General features: G+C 48.8%; 1 protein-coding gene across 1 annotated transcript in view; it reads left to right on the top strand.

Annotated features, from left to right (window-relative positions):
• Window positions 1-22,181, top strand: part of LOC146784520 (disintegrin and metalloproteinase domain-containing protein 9-like) — a 1,652,657-nt gene that overhangs the window by 386,044 nt on the left and 1,244,432 nt on the right. Inside the window, exon 7 of the mRNA XM_085632972.1 lies at window positions 16,197-16,262. Within this exon, the coding sequence (XP_085489098.1) occupies window positions 16,197-16,262 (66 nt within the window). The remainder of the gene's footprint in view (window positions 1-16,196; window positions 16,263-22,181) is intronic.

Raw genomic sequence — 22,181 nt, 5'->3', positions numbered from 1 at the left:
GTATGTACAAACATGGGGGACACGTAGTCACGCATGTCTCCTGCCGCATCTGTAATTCCAGTAATCCTGCCATGAACCTTCTGCAGCTGTGGCAGAGGCGGACAGAATGCTGGCAGGGCAAATCCGAGCTGCACATCTGTCCTGACCAGTGGTCGAAGTGGGGAAAAAAAAGTAGGGGAACTGTGGGCGGAGAATGAGAGGGCGGGAATAAACCGAAGATTGGATCAGTGGGCGGAGTCGAAGGTGTGGCTAGAAATAGCAAAACATATACATTTTTAGTACGTTTGGCATTTCACTGACCAGTTACAGATTATAATGTTATTTAATTCAAACAATGGATAAACATGTTTATTTGAGGTTTAATATACAAGTTGTTTACATTTAATACATTTACAATCTGGGACATGTTTCCAATCACCGATTGTTCCAAATACGCTTATAAGTGGAATCATAAGACATTTGTGTCCGAGCCATGCAGTTTCTTTCATCGGCACTTCTCCTCCCTTTTTCTAGCCATTTCTGAACATAAAATTCAGGTTTAAATTCTATGACAGGAGAACCCACGATTTTTCTGAACATTATAGAAGACAGACGATTGATTGATATTCTGTTCCGCAGTGGTGTGAGCACCTCATTCATTACACTAAAGCCCCGTTCACATTCAGCAGTGGAGGTGCAAAAGGTGTCTATAATGTGCACTAATGGTTTCAGGCTTCCAGGGATGCAATTTTTATTTTGTTTGTACTCTCTGAAACCAAGGATGTACTGCCTAGTATCAAATACATGCAACCTGCTACAACGGTTTAGTAATTCTGCCTCAGCATATAAGATGTCTACTGGATCTGGCCAATAAACTGGTTGTAAGAGTTTCATTCTATGAACCAACTCTTTGTATTCAATTTTGTCATTGTTTGTGGTTGTGCATCTAGAAACATTTGATGCATCAGTCATTGTCATCCTTTTTCGCAGGTTATTTGCTAAGATCCTAAAGAACTGTGCCCTTTTGATGCTAAGACAGCCTTTGTTCTGTTGCAGTCCTACACCAGCAAACTGCATCCGTTCAGCAGCATTTAATGCGGCACTAAAATCTGCATCTGTATTGAACGATCCACCTCATGTATGGTCATATCACACCGCAGCAGCCTTCTGGATAGATCACCCAGCTGGGACTTTGCGTTGTGCATGTACCATGTTGCAAAGTGCAAGCATGATGCAAGGCCCTTGTAAACATTCCCCTTAGTCTGGTGTGCATGCAAATCCTGCATTGCCAATCCCTGGTGAGTTGCATTAGTACTGCTGGAACAAGGCAAATGGAAGCACCAATGGGTGAGGCGGACTGGCCTCAAGGGTCCTGTGAGCTCAGTGGCAAAGTCACTGCTGCTCTAGGGTGTGCTGCTTTGTAGGCCTGCCCGCAAGACTGGAGGTGACCTTCAGTATGGATTGTGGTGGACAGGGCTTCAAGGTTAACCAACACTGGCCACCGGTAAGGTCCACCTGCTGGTGCTAAGAGACCAGGGCTTTTAAGTTCTAGTAGGGCCTTCTAAGGTCTAGTAGGGGAATGTGCTCCCTCAGAAGAGTGGTGTGATGGACTAGTCATGAAGGCTGAATCAGGTTTCCCAGTTCCAAATTCTGTAGCTCTGGCCATAGTGCCACATCCTATCCCCCCCGAACACCCTTCTGCCCCACTGAGTGAAACTCGCACTGTCTTCAGCTGCAACCCAATTCTGCCCCATTATAAACACCTGGATGGGACTCAATTCAAATTATGCACTGCCTATAAAAAGTAACAACATTCTGGAAAATGCAAACACTCATAGGGAATGCAGGATTGTGTAAAGCATGCGAAATATAATCAGGAACCACATGTTACCTTAACACTTTTACTCTCATTGTTCAGAAATCAATTAGTATTTTTTTGTCTCAAGCATTGAGGACATGAATACAGGGCTCCTCCTGTACACATGTGTTAAGCAGGGCTCAGAAGAGAAAGGGCCTCTTCAAGAAAATCTGATCTGACTCACGGAAATCGACGAGGGCTCCTTTATATTCATGTCAGCCAGCTAGCTGCTCAAACATAGTATAGTACATATGTATTCAGGTGTCCTGCAAAGGATACCTTTTGAATTGTCCTGCTTGGCCAACTCTTCTACTCACAAAAAACAACAGCGATATTGGCGTTGCAGCGCAAAGCGCTGTCGATGGGCGTGAGATTTTGTAGGAGAGTAGATTTGAGAAGGGGACTTGAAGCCCCGCCCCTCATTTTTTTTTTTTTTTTTTTTTTTTGAAACCGTTTATTACATTTTAAAAAGGTTACAAGTATGGGCCTACAACCATCCGGCCGGCCGCTAGAGTGGCAGAAGCATATGACATACATACAGTAAGAGTCTCTTGGCGGTGCAGATCGGTAAATCAGGAGATATCAATAGCGCAGGCCACATAACTCCAAGCCCACAATACGGTTTCCTTTTTTCAAAACAAGACAACACACAAAAGAAAAAAAAAAAAAAACCACACCCGCAAGGCAACCCGCCATCCAAAGTGGCGGCACGTGCTCCTTAAGTGGGGGATCCCAACCAGCAGCCAAACTCTGAAGAGGGGAATGGGAATAGATCAGGGACTGGGGAACCACATGCCCGTGGCTGAGGGAGGGGGTCGGCTAGGGGGACGGAGCTGGTGAGGCGGCCGGCAGCAGTGGCGGCTCACAAATACCCCCGCGATAGGCGTTCCAGGGGCCCCAGATTTTCACCCACGCCCCAGGCTTACCCCTCGCCACATACGCTACCTTTTCACGAAACATACACCAATCCATATGTTCTTTCCAGGCCAACACCGCTGGGGGCCTCTGGGATCCCCACAATTGAGCAATGTCACGCTTAGCTATCATATATCCCAGAGTCACCCACCGCGTCTGCGGGACCGAATAGTCATTTGGCTCCCACACATTCAGCAAGCATCTCCTCGCTTCAGGCAACAGCGCAACACGCGTCACCACACGCAGGACCTCATGCACACCGCGCCAGAATCGCTCCACCTGCGGGCATTCCCACAGAATATGCATGAAAGTTGCCAAGGCACCACAGCCACGCTTACACAATCCGTCACCAACAAAGCCCATACGTAGAAGCCTTGGCCCCGTCACGTAAACCCGGTGGAGGATCTTAAGCTGGACGAAGCGAAGGCGAGCCGGGATGGCCACCTCCTTCGGAGAGGCCACCGCGGAAATCCAGTCCTCGTCGTCCAGTTCCAGCCCGTCGGCAACCCAGGCCTCGCGGAGACTAGTCAGCAGGCACGATCTGTCGTTGATCAGTTTTTTATATATAAGGGAGATCGTGCTGTCTGGGACATGGCCATCCAGCACTCTGTCCTCCAGGGGGGAAGACTCCGGAATGGACGCGACATCAGGGAAGACGGAGCCCAGCGCGTGCCGGACTTGTAAGTACCGAAAGTACTCACTGCCTTGCAGCTGAAATTCCGTCTGCAGCGTCTCAAAAGTTTTGAATCCACCCCTCGTCCAGAGGTCTCCCACTGTGCTGATTCCGATCGTGTCCCACTTCTCGAAGCCCTTCGATGTCCACAGGGAGCCCAACCTCTCAGACGCATATAGCGGTGTCGCCCGGGTCAAACGGTCCTTCCACCCCATAGCTGCATTAGCCGCGTGCCAGACACGCACCATGACACGCGTCGGTCCCGTCAGACGGGAGTCGGGCGCGCCAGAGTAGAGCGCTCGATTGTAGTCGCCACCGGGCAGGAGCATCTTGTCCATTTCAAATGCCGGGTTCAGGGCGGGCCCGTAAAGGCCATGATTAATCGCAGCTAGCTGGGAGGCCCAGTAATACCGTTTAATGTCCGGGAGGGCAACTCCCCCATCGTACCACGGGAGCGTCAATTTAGCCAGAGCAATACGCGGCCTCCCGTCCCAGAACAGGCGCCGCTGCAGGCTCTCCACCTCACGGAAGTAGCGCGCCGGAACCAAGTCCATAGTGTTCTGAAGCGCATACAGAAAGCGCGGCAAGGACATCATCTTAAACAAGGCCGCTCGGCCAAGCGGCGAAAGCGGAAGACGCCGCCAACGCGCGACGTCCTCCCGCAAACGCTGGAGGGGGGGTAGCAAGTTCCGCTCGTAGCGGGCCTCCGGGTCGAGAGTAATATATATACCCAGGTACCGGAACCCCTGGGAGGCAATCTGGATCGGGCAGTCCCGTGGTAGGGCCGGAGCCTCCCCGGAAAGCACATACACGCAGGATTTCGCCCAGTTGATGACAAGGCCTGAGTTACGACCGAAGGAGCGCAGAACATCAACCAGGACAATCAGCGAGTTACGCGGGGAGGCGAGATACAAAAGGATATCATCGGCGTAGAGGGACACGCGGTCCTCATGCTCGGGGGTCCAGCGGAGACCACGGATAGAGGGGTGCCACCGCAGCCACTCCGCCAAGGGCTCCAAGGCCAATGCAAACAAGAGCGGTGACAAGGGGCAACCCTGACGCGTGCCCCGCCCCAGCGCGAAGGGGGCCGAGACTCGCCCATTCACCACCACCTGCGCCAATGGGCCCGAATACAACAATTTGACCCAGCTAATGAATCCTGGTCCAAATCCAAATTTCGCCAGCATCGCCCAGATGTATGGCCATTCAAGCGTGTCAAACGCCATAGTGGCGTCTAAGGACGCCAAGATGGCCGGCTCCCGCACAAACGGGACACGCGCGAGCACCCCGTGCAAGCGTCGCAGATTAAGAGCCGTGTTACGATGGGGTATAAAGCCAGATTGGTCTTGGTGGACCAAATCGCCCACCACGCCAACCAGCCGGTTGGCCAGTACCTTGGCGAGGATTTTGGGCTCCGCGTTCAAGAGCGAGATAGGCCTATAGGATGTAACCCGCTCACGGGGTCTCCCCTCCTTGTGGATCACCACGATTGTGGCCAGACGCTGGTCCGGCGGGAGGGAACCCTGCGAGTGGGCCGCCAGGAACATCGCGCGCAGGTGGGGCGCCAGTACATCCGGTCGCAGCTTGTAAAGCTCGATGGGGATACCATTGGGGCCCATGGCCTTGCCGGATGCGACCGAGCGAATAGCCAGGGCAATTTCGTCCGAGGTGGGAGGAGCGTCCAGCAAATCCCTGTCCTCCACCGTAAGGGAGGGCAGCGCGATATCCCGAAGCAGGGCATGGGAATCTTCCTCCGAGCAGGGAGAGACCGGGGAGTACACCTCGCGGAAGTAATCCGCGAAGCAGGAGACAATGGCTTCCGGCTCGGTGACAGGCACACCATCCATCCCCTCAATCAAGGGAACCACACGACTCGCTCTCTCCCTCTTGTCCAACCACGCAATCAATTTACCAGCCTTATCACCCACATCATACAGTCGCCCCTGTTGCTCTCTACTGAGGCCCCTGGCCGCCTCCGTGACGAGGGCCCCATAGGCCGCCTGCTTGAGGTGCAGAACATGCAACTTGGCGTCTGTGACCCCGCTCCCCAGGTCCCCCTCTAGTTCCACAATTTCGGCCTCCACCCGGGTTACCTCCTCCCGCTCGCGCCTCCGGGCATGGGAGATAATGGAGAGGGCCTCCCCTCTGAGAACTACCTTAAAAGCCTCCCACAGGGAGATGGCCGAAGGGACAGACCCCACATTCTCATCAAAGTATCGCTGTAAGGATTTGATCAAGTCGGCACGAATAGTGGGGTCACGCAAGTACCAAGCATTGATTGGAGCCACCCTGCCCTCCCCCCTAGGGAAGACATCGAAATGGAACAGCAATGGGGAGTGATCTGAAATGCCCCGCGCCAGATGGCACACCTCTCCCACCCTCCCAGCATAGGCCGCCGGGACAAGGATGTAATCAAGCCGCGCGAGGCTACCATGGGCACCCGAGTGGAAGGTGTATTGCCGCTGTGCGGGATGCTTTAGTCGCCAGCAATCCACCAGGCCCAGTGTATCTAAAAGGCCGGACAGCCAAGCCTGTGCCCGGGGGAGGTCCCTAGGGGGATGGCGATCCATAGACCCAGAAACTACCGCATTAAAGCCCGCCCCTCATTTTTATTGGCTGGCGTCACCGTGGTGGCCTGCCATTTGAAATTAGGGTTTTTTGTTGACGCCCTTTGGCCTCTGATTCGGACTGGGTCGCCTGCTTTGCTGCTGTCGCAAAGCCCTTTCTTATTTTTATGGGGCCATGTGTTTCTAGATAGAAAAACATGGCCCCATAAAGACAAGAGATCGATGCTTGTTTTCTTAACTATGGTGGTTTGGAGTAATCAGCCGGAAGGTGATGATAGGTCGTTACTTGGGAAGATGAGAGGCTGTGCGTTGTAACTAACTTCTAACACTGAACAAAACTGTTGAATATTAGAGAAACCACGAAGCAGGTTGTCATTTTACAGCGCATGCATTCCCAAAGTGATGCAGGACGCTGACGTTGCTTTAGATGACTCGTATGCAGGGCCGGCTTTAGGGCAGTGCGACTGGTGCGGCTGCACTGGACGCTGACCTGTGGAGGGGGCGCCGACCTCTATGTTTAGCAACAGTTTAGGTGTCCCCTCACGTTTAGCAACACCCCCCTTATGACCTACGCAGACTAACACGAAACCCTAATGTATTTCTGCACAGAAACCTTCATGCACCCTGCGTGCAGAACGCCAGCACTTGTCACCCATGTACACAGCTGAACAGAGGCGTACAGTCCAACCCGGAGTGTCTCATATGAAGAGAATTCAAGTATACGTACAGTACCAGATAAAGCTCAAGGGCTATGCGAGAGATGATTTTAAGATGGACAGAAGGCTGTATGGATGAATAGATGTAGGTTTCATGTACACTTTATGCACAGGAAATAGAATTTGAAGTAGAGAACAGAGCAGAATGCTGGCACCCATACAGTCATTGGCCTCTCCTTGGTACGTCCTTTCACATCTAGTAGTCAAAGGCCATAAAGTGGAGGAAATATTTTTTTAGAACTGGGGGAAAAAACAGTCACCATGAACAGCAGGTGCTAACCTTGGGCTATCTTGTAGTTTGTGTTTCTATCACCTGGTCCTGTTTGATTCTCACTCGATACTCTCTCTCATTCTTGAGGGCTTCCCACGTGATTACTGGCAAATCTGAACTTCCGTTTAAGATTACTTTGTTAGGTGTGGCGAATCGGAGTGTCCAAAGGATTACTGAGTGATGTGAACTTTAGAAAAAGAAAATAACTCAGTTGTTTTTTTAAATGTTGCCCGTGTCATCCTGTTTCAGTAATGACTCACAACCAACCAATATGTGATCTGGGAAAGGTTGAAACTGGTCCTTGAGCAAGAGGGATGGAATCCAAAGATTGGGACAAGGAAGACTTGGAGTAATGCAGATTTTCATTCCTGCATTGGGGAGCTGGTACATTTAATACTCAAATGAGCCCATTTGCTGAGAAACTCGCATTCAAAGCGGAAAATGAGTAGAATATCAATGCCCATTCCATCCATGGCCTCTTATAGTAGAAATCCCTTGCACGGCGTGATAGAAGGATTTGCTGCAAGCTGAAATTTCAGGGACCTTACTAATAGATTTCCCTTGGCTCCAGGCAGCAAATAAAATATACTGGTGCCTCATAACTCCTACATCAAATCTTACATAAAATACACATCATTTGCGTTGGGCAGTCCTGTCAGAGAATGGAATGGTTGTTGGTGAGTTCCCCTCGGCCTACCCTCCTGGTTAACACACAACTGAAAACATTTGGCTTGGAATACTAATGGCTTCACCACCATATAAACATATATACCAAAATAGAAAAATTACAAGTAAATTACCTACAGCAGTCTTAAACAAGCATATGCAATGCAATAGGTCTTGCATTTACGCAAGTTTAAGCTATTGGCATTGTAAATGACAATGCTTTTTATTTATGTTTCAAAACAAACATAAATAAAAAGCATTTTCATTTACAATGCCAATAGCTAAAACTCTGATAAATGCTAGACCTGTTGCATTGCAAATGCTTGTTTTTTCCTGGTTGCGACCATCAGTCTGCGTGAGCCCGAAAATAAACGGCAGAGGAGGTCAAGGGCGGGGACACCAAAGTATCCTGATGTGACCATTGTATTGGTCACAGTGGGTGCAGGCAAGTAGTGGCCCCACTAAATGAGGTGTGAATCACCGCAGCAGCAGGGCCATCAAAGGTAGCAGGTTTCGTGCTAACCTAAGACTGACGGCCGTGGGCACTGCAGACGCCTTCCTCGATGTGCACCACACAGGCTGAAAGGTAAAGTTGCAATTTTAAAAGTAGGGCTATTCCTGCAGTCCGGGACGCTTTTTTAAAACAAAGAAGTAGGGGAACTGACTGAAATCATTTTTAAAAGTAGGGGCACGCCGTGTCCTTCCGATCCTGCCCACTTCTAACACTGGTCCTGACAGCACTTTACACCGTTCCCCTTCATTAACGGCACTTATGTGGATCGAATTAGCGTTCCTATTTACATATTATTGTGATCTTTATTAGATTTATAACCAGCTGGTTTCAGCCTATGCAGGCACTGTGCTGCATGCATAGCTCCAGCTCTCGAGCTCTGTCGACCGTTCTGCAGATATATTTCACTTCTGTTAATCTCTCTCCTGTCACCTCGGAGCCGTCCCTGTCAAACTCTGCATCCTGTGAGCTGGTCGTGCTTCATCCCTGCTGTCTGTCTCATTCTGCTCCAATCAAACACGGAGGTAGCTCTGTGGGCTCTTCACCCTCTGCGTATCACACATTCAATCCCCACTAGGGCCAACCCAGCTATTCATCCTTCTAAAGCTAATCATACAAGCCCCATTGAGTTGGGGGGCATTATTAGCCCCCTTGACTTCAGCTCTGCCATTATTTCAATGTATCCACTTTGAGCTCCGGATGCCTCCTTGGTAGCAAAGTTAATCTCTGGGCTCCGAAAGTGTTGTGCCTCCTCCATGTTGCTGACGTCTAGAAGACCCTGCTGATGTCAGCAACATGGAGGAGGCAGAACACTTTCGGAGCCCAGAGATTAACTTTGTCGGGCTGCATGCAGCGGCACTGCGCTGTAGAAGTCCCTTTGCTCTACTAGGAGAGCCTGCACCACAGAGGGCCACCGGCAAGGAGATACACCGTGGCCCTAGAAATCAGAAATATAGCTCTGTTCATGTGTGGTGAAACTCAGGGCGCCATAGCGCCCCACTCCACTACATTTCCTGGCAAGCCACACTAATACCAAGGAGGCATCCGGAGGCGCGGGGGGGGGTGCTTTTAATGGGGCAACGTGGTCCACAGAGATAAGGGGAGGGGGAAGTAAACAGACGCTGCTCAAAGTGGATATTAAAATAATGGCACAGCTAAGTTCCGAGCGGAGCACTGAAAGGCAGACCATCTGTGCTGTGAAGAGCTAGTGACTCGGCTCTGCCATTAAGTGAGAAGAAGTCACACAAAAAACATAGGCACGGCGCTCATGAAATGGGCGCCACGCTGAATAGTTTAAAGTAAGCAGCAGAATTCCACATTTTGCGAGGGTGGGTGGCTGAAGTAGGAGAGGCTAGTAAACAGCAGAATTCCACATTTTGCAAGGGTTGGAGGCTGAAGCAGGAGAGGCTGTCAGCGGCCATTACAAGCGTGTGGACGGCGCTGCCAATGAGAAAAAAATAGTGCTTCGAGTCCTTTAAAGAAAAGAGTGTAAATCCGCCCGTAAACGATCCAATCCCAGTGGGCGTGCCTAAAAGGAGACAGGGTAGCAACAAGGAATGATGGACATGCCTTCAGTGCAATCATTGCACTGCCTTTGGCATAATTTGTGACGCCAAACGACGCACACAAATGAAAGCTGAAGGCAGAGCTGTGACGAGGCTTCTGGAATCGTATCGATTCCAAGAAGTATCGTATGACGAGAGCAGCGCATGTGCTGCTGACGTCAGGCAGAGACCTAAAAAGCACCGCATCCTACTATGTCCTGTTCTGTTTACACATACTGTGGCACCTCTCAAAAAAGATTTTCAGGGCTGTTGGAGCTCGGAAACACGAGTTCTCGTGAAGTCACCATAAGCAGCACGGCACTTTACGTAGGAATAAAATAAGGCACACGGAGACAAGGAGGCACTGCAGCTGCCGCCCTGCTGTACCGCTGCTTGCTCCCGCAGCAAAACACCGTGGGAGTGAGCCTTTCAGAAGAGGTGGGACATGCACCCACCTTTAGCCATTTGTAGGCTTTGATCCTAAAAAGACACACGCCAAAGCCAATCCAATGCGTGGGAGGAGTCAGACCCACACAGAGTAGATACAAGAAGCCTCGCAGTGTAGCATGTGCGCGCTGCGTTAGACTCTGCCTAAAAAGGCAAATTTAAAAATGGTCAAATCTCTACTGATCCGCTCTGAAAAAGGGGGTTGTGTGTCTGACCCCACTCTAATCTCCCCTCCTAGCATCCAGGCGCTGTCTGCTGCTTTGCTTTGCAAATAAGGTCCATGCAAAGCGCTGACTGCCAGAGGGAAAGATGTGACGGTGGGTAACATGGGGATTGAGGAAGAGGGGGAGAGGTCAAGGTAGGCAACAAGAGTTAGAGAGGGGGCAAAGGTAGAGGACAGAATGGGTGTAGACAGAGAGCCCGTTAGACCGAGGGGGAGAAATGGAAAGTCAAGAAGGTGGTGGGGGGGAATGAAAGTTAAGAAGGGGGCAGGGAGTAAAAGTTAAGGGGGTTAAGGCGATGGGGGAAGTGAAAGTTGATAAGGGGGTGGGGGAGCGAAAGTTAAGAAGGGGGTGGGGAGTGAAAGTTAAGAAGGGGGTGGGGGAGTGAAAGGTAAGAAGGAGGTGGGGTAGGGGGTAAAAGGTAGTGAGAACTACGGCGTCTGATAGAAACAGAGAGAACAGAAAGCCAAAGAGAGGGTGGGTGCGCAGAAAGCAGAAAAGTCGCCAGGGCAGGGGAACTAGAGCGGGGAGAGCAGCGCAATAGGAACGTAGGTCAAGACAAGGAGGGCGAGTTAGTGCGGATGAGGAGAGAGGTAAATGTGACTCTGCCCCGGCCCGAAGTTTAGAGTCCCGGGCCTGGCTTCACATCTCCCAGAATGCACTGTGTCCATGAACCAGGCATTGCCACAGACCCTCACCAGAACTCAGTGCTTTAAATGAGCTGGTACTCACCGGTACTGAGTACCGGCACTTCTGAATTTTCTGGCCCTCAGTACCGGCACTTCTCATTAGCCAGTGAGAGTACCGGTACCCTAATAGATGGCACTGCAGGCTCCGGTTGTTTATCTCCTCTAACAAAGGGTAGATGCCGCTTTGCTTCTCAGGAGCACTTATTTTTTCCCATTTAAAGCACTGCCAGAACTAGGGGCCAGAATCCAGGGCAGGTCTGAAGGAAGCGCAGAGAGGAATGGGGCGCACAAGGTGACCTGTGAAAATCTGACTCCTGGGCATGGAGGACCCCTGTGGGTCTGAGGCCACCAGATAGTTTTATCAGAGGCCGGCGGACGGCTACTGCCAACCTGTGAAAGGCGGCCTGGGTCCCAGGCCCAGCTAGGCCCCAGGCTGATCACAATTTTTTCCCCCTCCCTCCCCCGTGAACCGCTCGTGAGCTGGGGACGCTTTATGCCACCCAAACTCCGCTTCACAGCGCTGCGAGGGAGGGAGAGCTGCAGGGTCTAAGAAAAGAAAAGAGGGCAAGGAATGTGGCGGGGACAAGGCCGAAATGATCTCAGTCATACACACACTTTGCACTGGTGCAAACTCAAAGCAAATGCTCCTTTGCACTGTTGTCTGCCTGCTTCATAGGAACTGAAGCAGAATTTGCACCCTAGCAAAAGATAGATTAAAGTGATCTGCTCTACATTTGGTGAGGTTACGTGTTAAGGAGAGGAGCAGACAACGTTTTCCTCACTGTAAAATTGGAAAGATTAAACTAGATTTCGTGAAAAGTCGGTCTGCTCTTTTTCTAAAGCAAAATAGCGCAAAGTCAACGTGTTTCATATTTTATCAAAGGTCATTCAAGAGATAGCTTTTTCTTTTTGTTCCAGACCAGTCGGCTGGCATGACTCACGGATCTGGGGTGCTGGTGGGTGGGGTTGCAGGGGGAAATTTAAAAAAAATAAGAAAACGTACCTTACCGGGTCCCGCACCACCTCCACTCCTGACTGGGTCCCGCGTTTTCATGCTGCCTCCCTCCCCTAAACCAATCACAACGCTGCAATGGTAGCGTTGTGATTGGTGAGGACGGCGTCCAGCCACGCGCCTATGGGGAGGCCATTTTCTCTATGTAGGCTGCATGCAGTCCATATAGAGAAAATCCAGAGTGCACATGCCTGGTTTGGTAGGCCCCAGAGGGCCGACCAAACAGTCATGGGCCACAGCATTGGGCAAGCCACTCCTCCCCGATCCTAGCCCCCAACCAGGCATACCCTTTTGCTTTCTCACAGGAGGGAAGCAGAAACATAAAATGGTATTTAAAATAGCATTTTATGTTTGTGCTTCTCGCACTGTAAGAAAGCAGTGGGCGTGATGCTCCTCCGCCCTAATGGAGGAGCCGGCCTTGTGAACATCACCAGCTACGACTTAGGGTTATCTCCTCTTGACCTACCCCATTTTACATCGAGGCTTTCCTTCACTAAGAAGGAAATCCTGGCCCCCATAAAGGCAATTGTACCTGCCAAAGCATCTGGACCGGACAGGATCCCGGGAGATCTCTTCCGTTCTGACAAGGACAACTAGGCTTCTTACATAATGGTACTTTCCAACAACATTGCCGGGGGGCCCCCATTCCAAAAACGTGAAAGCGAGCTGAAGTGATCCAAATTTTTAAAAAGGGCCACAGGAGCAATCCGGCCTACTATCGGCCTGTCATCTTGATCGATTGCGTCCAAAAGGTATTCTGCCATTCTCTCCTAGTGAAGATACAAGACTGGATGGTTGAGAATCATATCCTGTCCCCACTCCAAGCAGGGTTTTGTCAGAAAACGGGAACAATCGATCAGGTTTTCCGTTTCCTTCTTCTTTATTGGAAGGTGGTATTACTGGGCAAGGGGAGTCTTTGTCGCCTTTATAGATCTGAAGTCAGCGTTTTACTTTGTGCCCAGGAACAAGCTCTGGCAGGTGCTTAAGGAGATGGGTATGCCCTTGGAAATCCTGACACTACTCATAAAGCTCCATGCAGAGAATTGCAACAGGTTGAGATGGGGGGCCAAGGCCAAGTCACCGATCCTGTTGAAATCATGTGCGGGGTCCGCCAGGGCTGTGTCCTGGCACCAACATTGTTTTCTCTATATATCAACCAAGTGGTGGAATTTTTATCAGCAACTCCAGCGGATGTCCCTTCTGTCGGGAACCAGAAAATCACAACTCTTCTTTTTGCAGACTATGCCCTTCTCGTCTCCAAAACACCCATGGGGCTAGAAAGTCTATTAAATCGATTCAAGACCTTCTGCGACGAGAGGGACCTTGAAATAAATACCTTAAAGACTAAACTGATGTTGCTGAATCGCCATAAATCCTTCAAAGTGTGCCTAACCTTAAATAATACCCCTTAAGAGAGAGTGACCAACTTCGACTATTTGGGCATTAAATTGTCTGAAGATATGGCCTGGAAACAACACCTTAATAAGACCTACCTTAAATTCTCTCAGGTAAATGGGGCTCTAAGGAAGGAGCATTGTCGCTCCTACACAAAACCAGTTGCACCAGCTGTGGAACTATACAAAAGTAAGGCTGTAAGTAGTGCCCTTTATGGGGCTTTGAAAAACTGAATGACCTCATAGCGACTGAGAACAAGTTTCTTAGGAAATAGTGTCCCTTCCCAAGCACACCACTCCGCCCCTTGAAGCTTGATATGGGTATTAAACCAGTCAAGACCATGTGAAGTTTCTCCACCTTCTATTCTTGGAGAGGCTTGTTTCCACCCCAGAATTGTCTCAGTACACAGCCGCCTTTGATGAGGTTTGGTCTCTGGATACATCGAGCAAAATAGGATGGATTAAATACGTTAGAAACCTCATCACAAGAATTGGGTTAATGGGGCCCAGCGTTAATTGTCCACCACTTCTCACTAAGAAACAAATTAAAGTGTTGTATTGGGACTGGATAGAGCAGAATGAATTCAGGGACAACAAGTGGGGCAGACTATCTGAGTAATTTATGGATTTTAAATTTAGCTGTTTCCTGGAAGCTTATCTTGATTTTCTCAAGGTGCCGGGCAATAGAAAATTATACATACAATTTAGGCATGGCTCTTTGCCTGTACATTCATTCACAAACTGGTTGGTATGTAACGCTGTCAAGATTAAATGCTGCCCTTGCTGCTCTGCCCTGATCGAAACAATAGGCCATGTTTTCTTTGCCTGCCGGCATACACAAACCCTAGGACTAAATGGTTAATTCCCATTTGCGAGCAACTTTGAACTCACGACCCTGGTGCTGCTTTGCGCATACTAAAAACAGACACCAGGCCCTTATTTGTGTGCGCAATCGTTAAGTTCCTGGGTCATATGTGGGGAATTAGAAGGAAGGCCAATAGCCCAAGTCCGACCCGATCTTAATACGGCCAGATAAGGATGGTGAGAGAATCAAATGTGATTACGATGAAATCCTGCCACTGAGCGAACTTTTTATGCTTTGGTTTTATATTCTTTTACGTCAATGGCAGCACATTTAAATTAGTTTATTTGCTTCATTTTTAATAATATAGTTTTAATTATTTCGCTGCACCCTTGTATTATGTTTTCCGAAATGAATACCTGGCAGTTTTACAACAATAATTGTACAATTTTTAAGATGGAAACAAGGGATTATCCTTGTAAGGATCAAATTGTGTTTTTATGTTTTGCGAGGGTTTTCATTATATTTAAAAAAAACAAAAAAAACATATGGCTGCATACATGTACTTGTACTTTTTTTTGGCTTGAGGACTGAATAAAATTTATTGAATGAATGAATGATTACGGCGTCTGTAAGATGCTCATTCTCAATTTCCTGGTATGAAGTTCCTGACAATCTCATAACACTATGTTATAGTATATATAATAATTCAGAACATTGTTCAACATTTCCAAACTAAAGAATTAGTAGTAAAGCCCTTGCATCTAGTCACTTACTTACGTTCTGTGAAACCTTGTCTTTTTGTTAAAAACAATAAATGTAACATCAGGAGATCCGTTTTTATTAAAGCCTTGTTCTTTATTTAAAATCACTGGAAAAGGTTATTCAGATTGTACAAAAATATTAATTTATTCAAGCAGGCTTAATGATCGCGTTACCATGAATAATGACATGAATAAATGTGCATTTATATTTGAAACATATACCTGAACAAAGAAACATATATAATTCAAGAAGGGGGATACCTACAAGAGAGAATATTTTATGATTGTTACTCTACCAGGCTTGCATAACTTCAAGATTGCTTTGCAGTGTGAGGATTGGGCCTATTAGTTCTTTAGATTAACTAATGAAGGCTATCTCTCTAAGGGAAATGTCTGTTGCTATATTCTTCTTGTATATAATCCTCTGTCTTTGTTACTTCAGTTAGAGCATCAAGCTTTTTTTCCCATTTGTACCCTTTATGAGCTGTATGTTGTCTGCATGTGTATAGGTACCTTTATGTGTGCTATTTGCTTATAGATCCACTACAAAGAACAAATTAACAGGTTAGCCAGGATATATTTGCTTTACCAATTTGTTTTATAAAAATGTTGCTTTTCAGAAGAACCTGCAACCAGCCACTTGTTTGTAATGCTTGCTTTGTAGCTCTGGTATTATAAACTTTACTGGGCACTCCCGTTACCTAATTGCAGATTCATTAGCCCAAAGTACATATTTACACCAAACAGTTCATAACTATGGAGGGCATTCTAGAAGTCATGCTTTCATTTCTAGTATGTGTAGAAAGACCATGCTGTGACGTCTAAATATGGTACTGCTTCTTAGAAATGCTGGTTATAGGTTCGAATAATAGAAATGTACCTATTTGTTTGACTGGAAATCTGAAATTACCTCTAACAAATATTGACATTTTTGATTGTTTCCTATTTCTTCTATTACTTGAATGATTCAAATAGAAAATAAAACACCTTTAGGTCATCTGTAATGGCCTTTTACAGGTGATGGTTACATACTTGTCTGACTAATGTAGGAAGTTCGGTGCCACTAATTCCGCAAATCTCTAACCTTCTTAAAGTCAACATGACTTACTTTTTCTGACATCCATTAATATATCTTTAATAATCAGATCTGTTTGCTTGCTTTTTCAGGTAAGAGAATCTCCTATTCAAGTGGCATATTATATGAAACTTGCGGTGTTCGTCACAAAGGAACTGGTAAGCAAAACCAATTCTACATTTAAAAATTATTGAGCATTGGAAAGGTTCTTCATTTGAGAAGCGCAGAAGGAAATGTGGTTGTGTGTTTGCTCCATTCTTTGTCTATATTTGTTTTGAGGAAACAATATTCAAAGAACTTGAATATCTATTTTGGGGCATGGCCAGGACTGCGACCAAGATGACTGCATGGCACTGAAGCTCCGTGAACCGGTCTCCCTCTATGACAGGATAGTCCCCTACCAGCGGCCGTCTGGCTATCTGCAGACCGGCGGGTGCTACTGGGGGGTCGCGGGCACAGTCGGGGTGTGGAATCCTTCCTTGAGGTGGCAGCCCCGGTGAGCCTAGCAGAGTGGTGTGTCGGTACTGAGCCTTCCTCGGAGGGCCCGCAGCGACAGAGGCCCCAGGTAAGCCTGAGGCCTGGGCTGCCGAGCCCCGCCCAATCCTTAGCCTGACTCTGGACCTTGCTGTCCGCTTCTTGGCATTGGCAGCACCCACTGGGGGACTCATCTACCCATCCCGTGGCCTGTGACGTTGCCTCATTGTTTCATCCCTGCATCACAGCGGGAGGCTGACTGAGCTGCGGGCCTGACCCTGGGGCCTGGACTCAGTGGAGGCCGGATTGCTGCCCCCTGATAGGACTCGGGGCTCAGATCCTGCGCCCTTGATAGTCCTATGAGAGCAGCGGGCGGTGGGGTGGGGGAGTGTGAGGCAGTAAGGTCTAACATCTCCTCTGAAACTGCGACGCTGGTGCCACCCCCAGGCCTGTTCACTGCAGGCACCTGTCTACCACCCACCCTCCCTTATTGGCCTCTTTACATATTTTCGCAGGAGGTGACCTATGGGGGATTGTGATTTAGCCTGCCCCCCATACTTGCGTCCTGTGTGTACTTACCTCTGCGGCTGCTTCCTTGGGGCCCCCACGGCCCTGCGGCTGGGACTGAATGTATGATTGCACTCCTCAAATGATTGCGGGGGTTTTGGGTGTTTGTGATAGGGGCCTGTGGATCTGGACTCCCTGTGGGGGGCGTTGCTCTGCTGGGGCCACCCATCTCTAGTTGGGGACAACAACTTGGCTTGCTTACCAACAATGTTGGTAATTGGCTCCCCCCCTCCTTGTGCGTCTCCCACTGCTCCTGTGACATGGGTTGAAACAGACCCCAAACAGCGTAAGCATCCTTTTGAGTACGCTGGGGGTTGTGAGGAGGATGGGAGGCCCCCTGGATCTAGCCCAGCCGCTATCATGGAGGCCTTGATGTCCTAAATCCGGGTGGGCTTTAAGGCCATGGATGCTAGCATTAAGTGCGATATCGAGCAGATTGATTGGCATGGCCTATCGACCGCCAGCAGGCCAGGATTGAGGGAGCTAAGGAGGATGCTTCATCGCTGGAAAATGGAATCGCCACAATGAATAAGCGGGTGGATAAACTTGAATGCCAAGTAAAGACTATTGCCCTGAAGAATTAAGATTTGGAGGCTAGGTCACGCCGCAACAATCTACGCATTGTTGGGGTCGCGGAGTCCTCGGCCACAGGTAAAATGGACGACTTCATGGAGCAGCTACTTGTGAATCTGTTTGGCCATTTCCACTGCCTTCATGGTGGAACGCGCACATAGATCCTTGGGGTCCCGACCACTGCCTGGAGCAACACCGTGCCCCATAATTGCCAGACAACTAAATTTGAGGGACAGAGGCAGGTCTGGCGCGGGAGCGGGGCCATGTCCATTACCAGCGTTCTTCCATCTCGTTATACTCTGACTTCATCTTGATGGTCAGGAGGCACACTGCAAATATGCCGAGGCATCCCTCAGAGAACTGGGCCTACGCTATGGTATGCTGTACCCAGCGCGCTCTTGTGGATGTGCATGGAAGGTCTTGTATATTTAACAATCCTGCTGACACCCTAGCCAAGGATTAGAACAAACCCGGTGGCTCTCCGCGGCCCTCTCCTCGCAGACCGTGGCCAGCTTGGAACTGTCCACAACGGAAGGAACAATCCCCTTGACTTCTGCTGTCTTGGATGCTGCTGCTGCCACCCTGCACCCTACGTCGCGAATTTGGTGGGTGACACTGTATCCTGGGGGGTGGTTTTCTGCGACTGGAGCCGATATCTTCCTGAGTACCATGTGCCACTTGACTGCCATATCCCCTGCGTCTGCCGCGGCCTGCTGAGCACATAAACACTGAGCCTCAGGACTCGCTGTGGCAGGGCCTCTCTTGGGGGACCTGACAAATTTGGGATTGCTGTTTGTGACATTCTGCCTCATACTTGTTATTATCACACTGCAAATGGAGACTGGTCGTCGGGGCATTGCTCGCCCTCATGGTTTTCTTCCTTGTTGGGGTATTTTCTCTTTCTTGTTCTATCTTGGGATGTCACCTGGCTGTTTATTGCCTGGGATGGGGGTGGGAAGTGGGGTTCTGGGAGTTTTTCCATGTTTGAATTTTTATGCAACACACATCGAGATTTACAGCTAAGATGCATTATACATGCCCTACATGACTTTACCAGTCCATGCTCACACGTACCGCTGCGACTAGCGGTCTTGAGAACCCTTTCATGACATGAAACACAAGGGGCATAAATAATCCCCGTAAAGGCAAGCAGGCCCTACAATATCTGGTGAGGCACAGTGTCAAAAATTGCATTCCTTCTGGAAACCCATCTGTCCCCCAATTTCTCCTGTGACCTATACCATGACCTGGGGCCCTCATAGGTACTTCGCTTCCTACAGCACGTATTCCGGAGGGGGTGCATTCTGATACATCACTCGGTCCACTTTTCCCCCATAGACCGCTTCTCTGATGCTGATGGGAGGTATGTGTCTGACACGGACTGCCTAGCAAACCGCCCCGTTCTGCTACTCACCGTACATGCCCCCAACATGGACTCCTGGATTTCTTCCTTACTCTGGCTGGGATCCTAGACAGGGCAAACATTGATCACATAGTGGTTGGGGGGTGATTTCAACTTACCTATTAACCCGGCACTGGAATCCACATTTACTTGCCCGAGTACTAAGCCGCATACCACGCAGATTTTGCGTGATGTGTGTGTCTCATTTCCTCAGGGATGCGTGATGCCATTAGCATGCGGCTCTCCTGGCCACACCTTCTACTCGGCACCCCACAATATTTGGTCGTGCCTCAATTCCTGACTTCTTTCGCTTCCTACACTCCAGTGGCTAGTAGAGTTGCAGTGTCTACTCCGCACGCCTTCGGACCATGACCCGGTTGGCATGTCCCTGTGCCTCCCGTTCCCTGGCAGTGTGTCGAAACAATTGCATTTCCCCACTTCGGCCCTCACCAACTGGGTGTTTCAAGATGAACTGCGTACTCACATCATAGATTACGTTGCTCTGAATGTGGGGTCTGTTTCTTCTCAGGCCACCTTATGGGAGGCCTTTAAGGCATACATTAGGGGAATAGCAATAGGCAAACAGAGCAGGATATTACGTGACTCATCACTCCTTGGAGCGAGTGGAGTCCACTTTAAGCTGCTCATATGCAGCTTCCTCAGGCACTCCCGAGGCCGATGTTATGCACCAGCGAGCAGTGGCACTGGAGGTGTTATGTGAACTTGCACAGTCCAGTCGATACGGCGAGGGAGAGCACCCAGGCCGCACACTGGCCCACCTCCTCTGGCCCCAGAGGCGGAATGAGTATATTTCAGAGCTTATTCTTGAGGACCGCGCCTTCGCTTCCGACAATAACATGATTTTAGTGGAACTGCGGCTTTACTACACTCAACACTATGCCTCCCGCAACACTGTGGTGGTGGCTGAGATGACATATTTGTCGAAGGTGGCCATGGTTGGCTTACCTCTCTGCAGTAGCAATTCCTCAGTGAACCAGTCTCAGTCGAGGAAATGATCATTGCCATATACTCTATGGATGTGTCTAAAGCCCCGGGCTCAGATAGGCTCATGAGCCTATTTTACAAAACACATAAGCATCTCTTAGCCCCTCATTTGTTGGAACTCTAAGCAGAGTCTGTAGATGCTGGAACACTCCCCACCTCAATGTGCAAGGCGATTATAGTCCTGCTGGAGAAACCTGACAAAGACCCACTGAGATGCCAATGGTACAGATCGCTTTCTTTATTGAACTTTGATATTTAAGATCCTTGATAAGGTGCTTGCAACTCCACTGTCTCTTCTCCTGGAAGCAGTCATCTTCTCTTTCCAATCAGGGTATGTTCCGCACCGGTCCACATCTATACATTTACGCACGCTCATTTCAGTGTTAAACCGCATCTCTCTGGACATCATCGCAGCTGTGGCCTTCCTCGATGCGGAAAAGGCCTTGATTCCCTCGTGTGGCCTGTCCTGTATGCTGCTCTCCAAAAACTACTGGGCCTCATGCACAGATTTACGTCTCTAATATGACTTCTATATTCTCAGCCCATTGCTTGCATTCGTACTAATGGTTCCCTATCTGCCCCTTTTATGCTGGTGAGGGGCACTCAACAAGGGTTCTCTACCAGGGGATACTCCTACATAGTCATAAGCACTGAATAGTCCCGCCCCTATGCGGGGACCCCGGAGCATATATAAAAATACACATTTGTGTGTTTGTATGTATATATATATATATATATATATATATATATGTTCACCAAAAGCGCCCTGTGCTTTGGGAGCGCACTCGACTTTGCTCTGCCTACCGGCTTAAAAATGCAGTCTGCCATCGTGTGCCACATTTCATTTCTGCTGCCGACGCGTTTCAAGGTTTTTCAATCCCTTCTTCCTGGGCAATTCAAAAAAGGACATCTGAGGCTCGCAGCTGTTGCGTTTCCATCAATTTATTTAGCAAGATGACAGCCCTCAGTGGGCGGATACAATTTATTCAAGTCAGTTGCATGATGGGACATCGAGTCTTTAGTGCGAGAAAGACACTTTTCCTTAAGTAAGTTCAGATGTTCATTTTTATATTTTCATTTATTTTAATACCTATAGTAGGTGCAGCTCATTCTGGCAGGCTAATTTCGCATGTAGAGCAAAGTGCAAATCCAGTAATGTCAATTGCAAAACGGTAGCCTTGTAACGCTGATTGTCATTTTTTCAGCCAACAATGGTGCAGCTCCCCGCGGTCGGACCACCGCGTAATTTATGTTCACCAAAAGCGCCCTGTGCTTTGGGAGCGCACTCGACTTGGCTCTGCCTACCGGCTTAAAAATGCAGTCTGCCATCGTATGCCACATTTCATTTCTGCAGCCGACGCGTTTCAAGGTTTTTCAACCCCTTCCTCCTGGAAGCAGTCATCTTCTCTTTCCAATCAGGGTTTGTTCCGCACCGGTCCACATCTATACATTTACGCACGCTCATTTCAGTGTTAAACCGCATCTCTCTGGACATCCTCGCAGCTGTGGCCTTCCTCGATGCGGAAAAGGCATCGATTCCCTCGTGTGGCCCGTCCTGTATGCTGCTCTCCAAAAACTACTGGGCCTCATGCACAGATTTACGTCTCTAATATGACTTCTATATTCTCAGCTCATTGCTTGCATTCGTACAAATGGCTCCCCATCTGCCCCTTTTATGCTGGTGAGGGGCACTCAACAAGGGTTCTCTACCAGGGGATACTCCTAAATAGTCATAGGCACTGAATAGTCCCACCCCTATGCGGGGACCCCGGAGCATATATAAAAATACACATTTGTGTGTTTGTATGTATATATATATATATATATATGCAAAAAAGAAGCAGAGAACTCTGGGTAGTTCTCAAGTTTAGGTGGAAAGCAGCTCCTGTATGGAGCACTCTCAACACCAGCGACACTCTAGATCTGCTCACCTCAAATGTCTGTTTTCCTATCAAAATCTTTAAGCATAGGATTAGCACAGTGCCATCCACACCGAGATAGAAAAGGACAAAGTCTTTTGCCATTTGTACAGCAAAGTCTTTAAGCATAGGACTAG

This window comes from Triturus cristatus, chromosome 11 (genome assembly GCF_964204655.1).
Source record: "Triturus cristatus chromosome 11, aTriCri1.1, whole genome shotgun sequence".
In the NCBI taxonomy this organism is placed as follows: domain Eukaryota; kingdom Metazoa; phylum Chordata; class Amphibia; order Caudata; family Salamandridae; genus Triturus; species Triturus cristatus.
The sequence above is the reverse complement of the archived record's forward strand: the minus strand, read 5'-3'. Positions and strand labels throughout refer to the sequence as shown.